The sequence below is a fragment of the Panicum virgatum genome, chromosome 1N, assembly GCF_016808335.1.
Source record: "Panicum virgatum strain AP13 chromosome 1N, P.virgatum_v5, whole genome shotgun sequence".
Classification (NCBI taxonomy): Eukaryota; Viridiplantae; Streptophyta; class Magnoliopsida; order Poales; family Poaceae; genus Panicum; species Panicum virgatum.
In genome coordinates, this window is record NC_053145.1 from 53,768,936 (window position 1) to 53,781,197 (window position 12,262).

The 12,262-nt window shown below is 44.0% G+C and overlaps 2 protein-coding genes across 3 annotated transcripts; one reads left to right on the forward strand and one right to left on the reverse strand.

Annotated features, from left to right (window-relative positions):
• The first annotated feature begins 213 nt into the window (after positions 1 to 213).
• Positions 214 to 2,851, forward strand: LOC120656680 (deSI-like protein At4g17486). 2 transcript variants are annotated; one of them, XM_039934859.1, is made up of 4 exons: positions 214 to 703; positions 1,269 to 1,433; positions 1,629 to 1,709; positions 2,273 to 2,851. In XM_039934859.1, exons 1-4 carry the CDS (start codon positions 586 to 588, stop codon positions 2,413 to 2,415), a joined length of 507 nt encoding a protein of 168 aa, XP_039790793.1. In that variant the 5' UTR covers positions 214 to 585; the 3' UTR covers positions 2,416 to 2,851. The 2 variants fall into 2 exon arrangements, with proteins under 2 accessions (XP_039790793.1, XP_039790792.1); XM_039934858.1 differs by having other exon boundaries at positions 245 to 703; positions 1,269 to 1,556.
• Positions 2,852 to 3,740: 889 nt separating this feature from the next.
• Positions 3,741 to 8,222, reverse strand: LOC120656679 (lipid droplet phospholipase 1-like). Its single transcript, XM_039934857.1, has 10 exons — positions 7,960 to 8,222; positions 7,359 to 7,426; positions 6,643 to 6,713; positions 6,305 to 6,541; positions 5,996 to 6,159; positions 5,865 to 5,920; positions 5,721 to 5,773; positions 5,510 to 5,624; positions 4,170 to 4,267; positions 3,741 to 4,057 (listed from the first exon to the last, which is right to left on the reverse strand). The coding sequence occupies exons 1-10, from the start codon at positions 8,058 to 8,060 to the stop codon at positions 3,986 to 3,988; spliced, it is 1,035 nt and encodes a 344-aa protein (XP_039790791.1). The 5' UTR covers positions 8,061 to 8,222; the 3' UTR covers positions 3,741 to 3,985.
• Positions 8,223 to 12,262: the final 4,040 nt, after the last annotated feature.

Below are 12,262 nucleotides of genomic sequence, written 5' to 3' on the forward strand. Positions count from 1 at the left end.
CCTTCCTCTGTGCTAACTCAGCGTTGTGCCGTTGTCGGCGCCGAGAAACGCTCGCGTGCCGCTTTTCCGGTGCCAATTGGCATGGCCGCCGGCATCGGCGCGGCGCGGCCTCGCGTCCAACTTGCCGCAGCGCCAGTGGCTTCAAGTTGTCCTGCGCGGCGGCCCAAACTCCGTCAGGGCCGTTCGCACGCCTCCCGCGGCGCACGCCTCCCGCGGCTGCACACGGCTGCACCACGCCGCGCCGTCCAGCCGAGAGCCGACGACGCACACGGCCTGGAAACAGGGAAGTGATTACTTCACACCGATCGATAAGCAGCAGCTTGCCAGCTTCGAAAAAAGAACAAAACAGCGTGAGAATAGCGCCACATGTGAAAACCCAAATGTTGATTCCTTAATTAAGCAGATCGGATCGGAAAAGGCATAGCATAGAGGGGGGGTGTTCTCCGTCTCCGCGCCGCGTCCTCCCGCACGAATCCGCGCTCCGGCAGAGCCCTAGCCGCCCCCCCGCCCATTCATGGTGGGCGGGCCGTGAGATCTCTAGGGGAGGGCTCGTGGGCTTCGTCGGGCGGGAGGGGAGGGGAGGGGATGGGCGGCCGGACCAGCGCTGCCGCGACGCCGGTGCTGCTCAACGTGTACGACCTCACGGCCGCGAACGATTACCTCTACTGGCTCGGCTTCGGCGTCTTCCACTCCGGAATCGAAGGTTTCCATGGCGATCTATCCCCCCTTCCCTTTCCTTTTATTTCGGTATAGGTTCTGTGGTAGAATGATGGATTGAGACGGTCCTGTTTTGAAATACCTAATTAGCGTGATGCTGATTTCTTTTTTTTTGTGCTGTTGATGCTTTATGGTCAATTAGTTGCTTGTAACAATGATCTACGGAACAAAATATTGTGATGGCTGATCAATGGTTCAGAGGGACAATGGGAATAGGGGATACAGATTAAAGAACAGAACACTGTTCTGTCTTATGCATAAAGTGTCCACTTATGCTCTACTAGTGTCATCCTTCATAGGTAGGAAAGTGTCGATTCACCATACAAGTATTGCGTCTCCGCAACCTTGATTGTTGATTACATGGATTGCTGCAAATGTGCTCAAAGCCTGAATCAACACCGTTTTGTTGAAAACTTGTAATTATGTTTGTATTTTCCAAATCCGGATACCATGATGTTCATTTCAATATCTAGCTAACTTACAGAAGATCAAACTAAGCCTTTAGCATTCTCTTTTTCTCTTATTATTTTTTTCATCTTCAAAATGAGCAGTTCATGGCATGGAGTATGGATTTGGAGCCCATGACTTCCCGTCCAGCGGCGTGTTTGAGGTGGAATCAAAGACTTGCCCTGGCTTTGTCTATAGAAGAACGGTGTGGCTAGGCACAACAGACATGTCTCAGGAAGAATTCCGTTCGTTTATTGAAAAACTTGCAGGGAAGTATCATGGGAACACATACCATTTGATTAATAAGAACTGCAACCATTTCACGGACGATGTCTGTCAGAACTTAACTGGAAAACCCATCCCTTCCTGGGTGAATAGGCTTGCGAGAGTAGGTTGGTATTTTTATATAATGTGTTTGTTTACTTTATTACTTGCAGCTGATCATATTGTGTCTCGAAAATTAGGTTCAGTTTTTGATTGTCTTCTACCAGAAAGTGTTCAAGTTTCTCCTGTGGGTCGTGTCCCAACTCGTTGTCAAACTTCTGGTTAGTATGATAGAATCTACCTGAATTTTCTATTGCATTGGTTTTCTTTTTTCAGTGACTTCCAAGGTGGCCTTTCTTGCCAAATTCTATCAACCTAAGAGGATTAGCTTGTGTGGGCATGCATGATTCAACTGGGTTTATAATTTCAATGCTATGTTTTGCTATTTTCATGAAAATGTGTCACTGACAAGCATGTCTCTGACTAGGATTAATTCCTCTATAGTCTTGAGCAGTACTGTGACCATTTTACCTTTTTTCCTGTAAGCCTGGCATTTCTTATTTTTCATTAATTTAGTTGTACGTGTTTGCAACTATTCATGGTTGTTCGTACTTTCTTATGTCCCAATCAAAATATTCAACATGTTACATAAGTCACCCTTTCATTTACAACTATCAACCCCTAATACTATTTACCAGGTAACCCCTATAGAATGATTACTTTTGTAATCAAACTTCAAAGAAATCAGGGATTTTTTTTGGCACAACAACATTGGGGGATTCCAAATACATCTTCCACTATTTATAAAGTTTTAATATGTTTACTAACCTTGGTTTCTCATCAGACGATGATTTGCATTCAATACACTCTCCTATCATTGAGGACAGCGACAATGATGAGGACGAGGCCAAGCACCTGCTGCCAACTCCATCCAATGACATGCATTCTGTAGATGTGCCACCAAAGCTAGCGAAAGATCTTCTCTAAATTGCTCCATGCTCATAGACATCTCCCGTACTGTAACTACAAGTCTACAACTCGTGTAGCTGTTGGTGCTAAAGGGATTCTCTAGACGATGGCTTGACGGGCCGGTAAAGTCGAGCTCGCCATTGGTTGGTGTAGCTATACACAGATAGAGTTTAACTATACTTGCTGCTTACCAGTTAGCACTGCCTTCCTGTCTTTGTACCGGCAGGTGACTGTCATCCATGGTAGGTTGGTAGCAGCAGCATGGTAGTACTGTCATTTAGCAAAGCTGGAAATTGCAAAATGGGTTCCAGTATCTATTAGGACCGAAGGTGTAAAATATTACCTTAGCGAATGCTTGCTGAGCCGAGACTATCACTGTAATAAGTTATCACAGACCAGAGTTTATGTACATGGCTACTGAGTAATCACATCATATGTTGTTTTTGTTGCCCTATCCCGTCGTCACATTTCACAAAAGTTTGCTGACGAGTTCTCCCAGGGAAAAAAAGGGAAGCTGACAAATGAAATGCCCAGAGCCTTTTTTTCGTTCTAAATTGGCGAACTTGTGCAAATTGGATAAAATTGACTGTTTGGAGGAGCTAAAATTGAGTGCTAAATTTCAGCACCTATTGGATAAAATTTTTAAGTTTTGGCTAAACTTTAGCCCACCATTATGTTTGGATACACTAGTGCTAAATTTTAGTAGTTTAACCTATTAGCACTCGGATCCAAATAGGAACTTACTATTAGCAGATCCAAATAGGAACTTAGACGAGCTGTCTTCTCCAACGTTAGCCAAGATTGCTTAGCTGGCACGGAGTAACAGCCGAGTTATCCATGGCAATGAATGGGACTAATTAGAGGTGCAAATTGGATTCTTAGATGCACCTCAAACCCTCTTTAATTCAAAATTTTATACTAATTTTGATCTGAGATTTAATTTTGGAGAAATAGTACAAAATTTTAAACTAAATAGAGTTGGAGCTGCACCTAAGGATCACTAATTGACACCCCTAGGGCTAATCTATTTTGTACTGCGATACGGTGTTGTCGAGCCCAGTTTCTTTATTACTTATTAGCAACGTTGAATTCAACACTATATGGATATAGAAAAGAGCTAATGCTAAACTTCTACGTTACTAGTGATATCACCGACGAATCCTTTTTTTTTTTTTGGCGAGGAATGAATCTGGATTCTTAAATTGCCTTTGTTGCGTGTACAATCATATTTGTCGAAGTAAAATCAGCATTTCCGTTGCATTCATGCAAGTATGCAACGGACTCCCCCCCCCCCCCCCCCATGTACACATCATATCTGCATCTTCTAAAATACACGCACGCCGTATCAAGAACACCATTAAATAAATGATGAACTTTTATAATGACAAGGATAGTCGTAACAGTACATGCACCATACAACATATATGGCCACAAATAACTAAATGAACCAACGGGCATACACTGCGCGTTTTCCCCCCTCTATGTACTTGATCCATCAGTGCAATGAATCTTTGATGCCTGGGATTTCCATAAACATGCTCGCCAGGCTCAGACTCAGCAGTTAGCAAAACAAAGACCAAGGATTTTACTAGAGAGTAAAATGGTCAATCATATGCTGTATGACATCGGCACCTTCGCAGTGCATCACAGGATCCTTCACCTGTAAAGATTTCATTCCAAGGCGGGCTTCAGCTTCAGCATAACTTTCCCAAACATAAGTGGTTGCTAAATTGCTGACAGAGAAGAACGTCACAGGTAGCTAAAGACAATACCTGAATCACACTATGTGCTGCAGATCTTACTTTGCTGTTGTGGAAGCTAACATCCACCTTTTCCCATGACACACACTTAAGTCCTCTTAAAAGACGTTCTGTAAATTGCAATAGAAGTCAGTCCATGTGCAATTCTGCAGTAAGGAATAATGCATGACGTCGGAAATAAATAATGTAGGATCAAGATGCATGTTGTATTTTTCTGATCCTTGGGCATATACGAAAATGTACATTTCTTCCTCTCTACAAAAGAAGCATGTCCTAATATAAAGATTTAGAGAGCTTTCACCGGACAACATATGCGGGGATCAAGGTAACTCGTGATGGATGCATGATAGAAAATGGTGACAATACAACCATAGGGTTCTTTAGAGCAGCATACTCATGCTAGTAAACAGACTGAACATGTCTAAATCGATCTGGATGAATCAGGGAACTGTCCTTGAACATCATCTCATTTGTAAGCATACCTATGGAACTTGTGCACCACCAAAACATTGTGGAGCCACAAGCACAAGAGAGTAAGGGACCCATGCAACATGCTATACAGTCAGGGACCCACGGACATCAAACAACCATAACATGATAGATAAAGGGCCATGCTCCTATGTCTTAGCCAATCCAAGAACTGAGAAACAATGTTTTTTTGGTTTTCTCAAAAGAGATAGTATTATTCCAAATTTCTCAATATATAGCTTATTATAGCTGTATGAAACCTGGTGGTAGGGTGTATATCCTGACCTCCTGCAAACTGAGCTAGATATTCTTTTTTATTTTTTTCATGCTTAATTGGGGAGCTCCATTCTCTGTAAGATTACATAAGCTAAGAAATTCATTCCTAATCTGGAATATCAACAAGCAGAAAAAGGACTCTCTGTCCCCACAAACTATCTTCTATTATCTAGGCAAGATAATCATCAATGAATTAAATAAGCATGGAAACATCAACCACATATAGTGCGTAAACTGGACGTATCAAAAACCTTATATGCTTTCTTTAAAAGCAGGGAAACCTTTCTAAAGAAACATGAACCACATTTTGAAAAGTAAGAAGGAAGCAGATCTGACAATTTTTAGTATGCCTTCCATTTAGATATTGTCAGGATAGATATACCAGGGAAACATCACTATTTCAGAAGGAGAGGAAGAAACTAGTAAGCAAATATGCTAGTGCCTGTCAGTACTACCATACTATGTTGGGTTTTGCAGCATTGCCAACTTAACAAAATTTTGAACATTCATATTACACTAGCATGCCATATTTAGCATAAAAAGAGATCAATCACAAAAATGTGAAGCAAGCGCATGTCCAGTTATATAATCCAAGCACTAATACAAACCTTCTAGTGTGCAGTGGTCCGTGTCCAGTCTGTCCACGCATTTATTAGGAGCTTCTGCTTTACATAGTTCCTCATATACAATATGTGGGTACATCTTGTTTGTTGAATCAACCCACTACAAGAATATAATTAAATGCATATTATAAATGGTAGATTGAAAGAAAGGACCATGCTAAGATTGGTCAAGCCAAAAAAAAAACATAAGGTTTACCTTGGGTAATTCCGAATCTTGTCTGATGGATGATGTCCTCCACCCAACAATATCTTAACAACATTCAGTTATGAAAAAAAAAACTTAGAATCAATGCTTCTAACTACAGTACTACGTGCTGCTAATTTTAAATCTTAAGGATACGATCATGACGAACATTGGAGTACGCAACTCGTCGTCTAAATGCTCGCAAAGCAGACCTACACCAACAAATTGGTAAGCTACAAATATTCATAATCCAAGCACAGAGAAGCAGTTGTGGAAGATAAGCATACATGAACTGCAGGTCACCCCAATTGTCCACCATGCGTTGCAGCAATGGAGGCTGTCCATCATCATTATCAGTAAGAAAGAGGTGTTTGCCAGTTCTTCCAAATATCAAATGAATGATGCAGCACGCAAAATTTTCGATTGCAGAAACCCCAAAAAGGAAAGGAACCTGTATAGTTCAAAGAAAGACCAAAATTTTCAGTTGAGTCCATGAATCATTCATGTTACAAGAACCAAAATACTTCTGCCAAGCCTTCACAGAAAGCTAGTTCTGATTGCAATGAGGAAAGGAAAAACTTAAGCTACTACAGTACCTGCTTGTTTCCTCTGGAACCAAGATGTGGTGACGCAACAGTTATGAAGTTCACTGCCTCAAGTCCATATATTGTACCTCTGTTTTCATCAGTCAAATTTTGTTGAGCATTTTCAGATGTTTGTTTAGGTGGTCTATAGAGTCTTCCAATAGCGTATCTAGCAACCAATCCTCCAACTGAGTGTGCAACAAAAGATATCTTTTTGATATATGGTCTTCTGTTGATTTCTTCAATAACCTGCCTTAATAAATTTTGTCATCATTTTGCAGAAGGAACAGATAAAGTAGAGTATAAGAGATAGTCAGCAAAAAATCAAGACGCGTAATGGAAGAACTAACCTCTTGAGCCAATCGTTCACCCATTACATCAATGCCATCTAAAGTTAGTTTGTGCATGTTGCGGTTGCTACCTACAAGTTAAGAAAAATATCATTCATGTAACCATAAGAAATGGCTATAAGTGGTAAAATTCTCTTATATATATATATATATTTTTTAAAAAAATAATGTTTGTACAATGATTCAATTGCAATAATACAACTCATGATACAAGAGATCACACGTTATGTTTAAACAGAAACACCATCACAGTCATCTGCAATAGTACACCTTTTTGCATCATCAGTTGCAATGACCAGGCATATATTCTACAAGGAAATAACAAATAAGATTCCAAGAGCCCCACAAAACATGGAATATAGATAAAGCTCCTATCGCATTTCTTTGTTAGAAAGAACTGCCCAGGAATGATAAGGCAATCATTAGTATGAATGGCACAGAATCTGCCAACAAGGAACAACTTTCTTAATAGTTCAACCAAGCGCCTCAGATGTAAAGGTTGGACAACACTAGCCAACCAATGCATTAATAGTTCAACACTAGGATTGAGGATTGGTAAAATGTGATCTGCTAAGATGTCAAAGTCAAACTGGCCTTCCTAAAAAATGTACAATACTTGTTTTCAAAAAAAGAGTACAATAAAATGGAGGTCTCATAGCTCATGAAACACTATTAATAAGAAGTGATGACCACAGAGACGAATTGAGAGAGCTTACAATGAACTATGACTTTGTCGGAGAGCAACTTATCAAACTGCTCAGCTCCAAACTTCCAATCCGCTGTGCTGTACACCAAATTGGGAGTAAACGGATCAATACAGCTCCAGAAACAATCAAATGGCAACTTAAAACAAATAGATGTATTATTCATCAGTGCCGCCAACACCCCCCCCCCCCCCCCCCCGCTAATTGGAACGACCAACCTGCCTAATTTGTACGGATCAAGTAGCGTCTTCCCAAGAGACACTTCAATTCAGTTTGGTACGAGGACATTTTAGGTCATGAAATTAATCATACATCAGTCAGAAAAAAAAACATAAGGAGACGCGCAGCACGCTCATCTCCGGAGCTGCTCTCGCAATTCGCAAAGAAGCAAACACCTGCTTCGGGGGTGAAATTTCGAATACAGCCAATGATCAGGCAAATCAGAGAAGCTCATAGCTCGAAATCCCCCAAAGTTCTCGAAGCAGCCAAAAGGTTCCCCACGAGAAAAGCGTACGGCCATAGGTTTTTGGCGGAGCAATTGAGAACCGAGCCCAATCCCAATTACGAGATGAAATGGAAGGCAAATCAGCTACAGCCGAGCAACTAGCCGTACCTCCCGACGATCCCGTGGACCATGACCACCAGGTGGTCGGGCCCGCCTCCGCTCGGCGCCGGCGCCGCCTCCCGCCGGTCTCCTCCTCCCAGGTCACCCATTCACCCCCCGCGCACGCACGCACGCGAACCAGCGGAAACGAGCGGGGGGAGGCGGACGGGAGCGCGGAGGAGAGGAGGTGCACGGGAAAAAGGGTAGCCGCGCTTAAGAGGGAGGCGGGTCTGGTTCGGCGAGTGGCGACGCGGAGGCGGAACGGAACAGACGAGGGGGGCGGGGTGAGAAAACGGCTTCCTGGGCTGGGGAGCGGATTGGTGTGGATTGGAGAGTGACAGGTGGCCTCCTCCGTGTGTCCTACCCCACCTGTCAGTCTGTCAAACCGACCAAGACGAGCCCGGAGGCCTGCGGCGTGCCATGAAAGAACGCAACCGCCAACAACCAAGAGGTTTGACAACCATGGCCTTGGTGCCGGTCGTTTCCAACAGCAAAACTACTTGCATTGGCAGATAATACGAGCTTACTTATATCTTTTAAATCTTGCTTACTGATTACTGAATATTTAGCCCAAGATATGGTATGAATACCGCCTATTTTTCAAATAATGGAATAGAGGTTATCCTAGGCATCTCATCTGCCAAGTGCCAAGTACGACAAGGTAAAGTATGACCCTAGCTATGTGCAATGCATCAAGGAGGGAGAAGGACATTGGTGAGATTAGATTTGTCCCGAATCGGCAGCGTGCCCGACAACATGTCCTATTATCAGCCGGTGTTTAGGCGTCGAAGGCAAGCGTTGATGCGTGGGGTTATGGTTCTCCCGCACACCAATCAACCAGAGCGGAAAATAATGAAGAACCCAACCCAGCCGTGTTGGAGACAGACGGTGCTAGGCTGCTAGCAGTGCTGCAGTGGCGATGTTCAAGATACGGCCGGTGGGCAAGGAGGCGGTGGCCGTGATGGTCGCGGTGGTGCCGGAATTCCTGGAGATAACGCCCGGGTCCCGGTTGCTGGTCGCGGTGGCGCTGGGGCTCCTGGAGGCCGTGGATGTGCTGGCCGTGGCAGAGGTCGGGGTGGTTCCGGTGGAGGCCGTGGTGACGGCGGACACGAGTATGGTGCAGGTGACTCCAACAGCATGGGACATGACCCTCCAAGTGCTGTGGATCGCAGAGGAAAAAATCAGCGAGAGGCACCAGAAGCGAGTGAGGCGAAGCAAAAAGCGGATGAACCTGCTCTGAAGAAGAAGAAGAAAGTGCTAAGCTGTACCATTTGTTTGGAGGAGCATTACACCCACCATTGCCCGTTACTTCACGGTCCTAAACCGGTAGCCACATTCTGCGGTCTCGCTGGGGACGGATTGGGTTTTTTTTTTTCATATACCAACTGATGGTGCAAAGGTCACTGCTCCACCTCAACGTATGACGGCCACGTCATTGGTTCGCATTGTAGAAGGGGAGGTATCTGCTGATCTTCTCAAAAAGGAACTTGCTCGTATCTTGCCGGTGAAGTGGGAGTGGGTTGTTACAGAGCATGGCAAAAAGGAATTCATTGTCCCATTTCCATCTAAAGTGGAACTGGACATGTTGACAGCAATTAAGAGGGTTCCAACAGATAACAACGAAGGTCTTCTGTATTTTGAGGAATGGTCCGAGGAGATTAAACCAAAGAAGAAGCTACCAAAGGTGTGGGTGCATATCTATGGAGTGCCTCACGAGATCAGGTCCTTTCTCCCCCTCTGGGCTATTGGCTCTATCCTGGGTGCTACTCTCAAAGTGGACATGAATCACTTGAGGAACACAGGGGTTGTCAGATTGTTGGTTGTTGTGTTTGATCCCGACAACATTCCGGATGAGACTGACATTGTGATCAACAAGCCGGATGGTAGCTACATGTATCCTATTTACTTTAAGTTGGAGGAAATTATCAAAGACTCTGATCCTGACAATCTAGATGACGATGATCTTCTTGGTGATGATGAAGCACAACAGGAAGATCAAGAAATGCGAGATATAAACAATGATGAAAATAAGGGAGAGGAGCAGGCAACGGGTGATCAGCATGGAGAGCAACATAGCAGTTCAAGTGCCAAGGATCACAGTCAGAAGACCAACTCCTTGTCACCGGTTGTGACTGATCCTGTGCAGGCCAACATTGTGGAGACAAGCGGCGATGTTGTTGTTCCTCAAGCCGAATTTTTGGTGGTGACTTGTGGTACATGGGCTGCTCTTGATGAAACTGAGAAGCCGGGGGGACAGACAGACGACAAGGTGCAGGTAGAAGCACAGGAGACAACGGTTTGTCATGTGGAGGCGTGTGCGAGCACTATGATAGCGGAGGATGTTGTAGGCACACCGGTGCTGCATGATCCTGAACTGATGGTGGGCGTTGATGCTGTGGGTACGACGGCAGTGCTTTGTGATTCCCAAGTCGCAGACACAGCGATTAGTGCAGCAAGCACAATGCTGGGAGAAGCTGAAACCACGCCAGTGGTATTTGCACCGGCGAAAATCTTATGCATGCTGGATGCAGAAGGAGTGATAGCGGAGGACGATGAGGGTGATCTGGGCATTGCGGAATCAATCACTGCTGACTGATGCATCACTAGTAAGCAGCGCATGGAGCGTTCCGCCTAGTGGTGAGGCTGTTTTAAATACACAAGTCTCGGAGGCGGTTGCGGCTGAAGGTGCGCTAACCGGCGGTATGGCGGGCCTGTCGGATAAGGTGCCGGCGGCCGGTCTGGAACTTGCTTCAGGTGGAGAAGAGCTGGGCGCTGTGGAAGCCGAACTCCGGGCTATCAAAGTCGCCGCCATTGCTTCTGCGGTGCCCATTCCTCTACCACCAGTGGAGGGAAAGATGAAGGTGAAGGCCCCCAAAGTGAACAAAGATGTAGGGGCATATGGGACTTCGACGCTGCGATGAAGCCTTCGGTCCTCTGCGAAGTGCGATGAACACACAATGAAGAAAACTGAACGTCTGGCGGCAACACGAAATCTGGAAACACCAGGTAACTCGTCCTTCCAATCTTTTCCAGATTCTCGTATCTCTCACAATATGAACAACCTAGGTATTTCTCTAGGTAGAGATGATAACTTAGTTAAATCTTCTACCATATCTATCAAAAAAATAGAAGTTGATAGACTTGTTGTAACTGCTAAGAAGAAGTTAGAGAGTAAGAATAATAATAAAACAAAAAACTCCAAACTTATCACACATTATAGTGATGAGGAGGAGAGACTTGATGCCATCCTCAGCCATGTTGGTGGAGATATAAATGAGGAATTGCATGAGCAGGGCTATGATCACATATTAAGTGATCTTAGTGCTGTTTCAAGGAAGAAAAAGTCCATCTCTGCAAAAAAGATTAAAAGGCTTCCTAGAAAACAAAAAAATCCATAAAAAATACGACTCCAATGAAATGAGTTTTCTAGAATAGCAGAGGTCTTGCAGACTTGGCTAAACATAGGTATTTGGCAGAGATGGTCAGAGAGGAGCAAATAAATTTCATTGCGCTTTCTGAAACGGGTCAAGATAACTTTACAGACACAACACTTAAAAATCTGTGTGGAGGCCGAGATTTTATTTGGCATAATATGGCTCCACATGGGCGCTCCGGTGGCATCTTATTGGGTGTCGACTTGGGTATTTTTGATATTGGAGCCATTGATGAAGGTGACTTTTATGTGAAGTTCCTTCTTCGAAATAAATCTGATGGCTTCAAATTCAACCTATACACGGTTTATGGGCCAGCTCAACAACAAAATAAGGAAGCCTTCCTAACTGAGCTGGCACACATATGTTCACATGAGGCACTTCCTTATATCATTGGTGGCGATTTCAATATAATGAGATACCCACATGAAAAGAGCAAAAGTACTTTCGATACTAAATGGCTGAATTTGTTTAACGCGGTCATTCAAGCTTTTGACCTCAAGGAGATAGACATGTCCGGTCACTTGTACACATTGGCCTGTCCGGGAGATGATCCGACTTATGAAAAACTGGACCGAGTGCTAGTTAGTTCCGAATGGGAAGATAAATTTCCATTAGCAACAGTACAGACAAGCGATAGGAACACATCGGACCATACACCTCTCATCCTAAATACTGGCTCTTCAACACATCAAAATAAACAACCAACCTTCAAATTTGAGAGGGGATGGTTGATCCGTGATGGTTTTTTCGATATGGTTGCCAAATTATGGCAATCTGAAACCAGCTGTAATACCGCTTTAGAAAAGTGGCAAAATAAGATTAGACACCTGAGACAGTATCTTAGGGGTTGGGCCAAACATACAGCTGGCGCATACAAA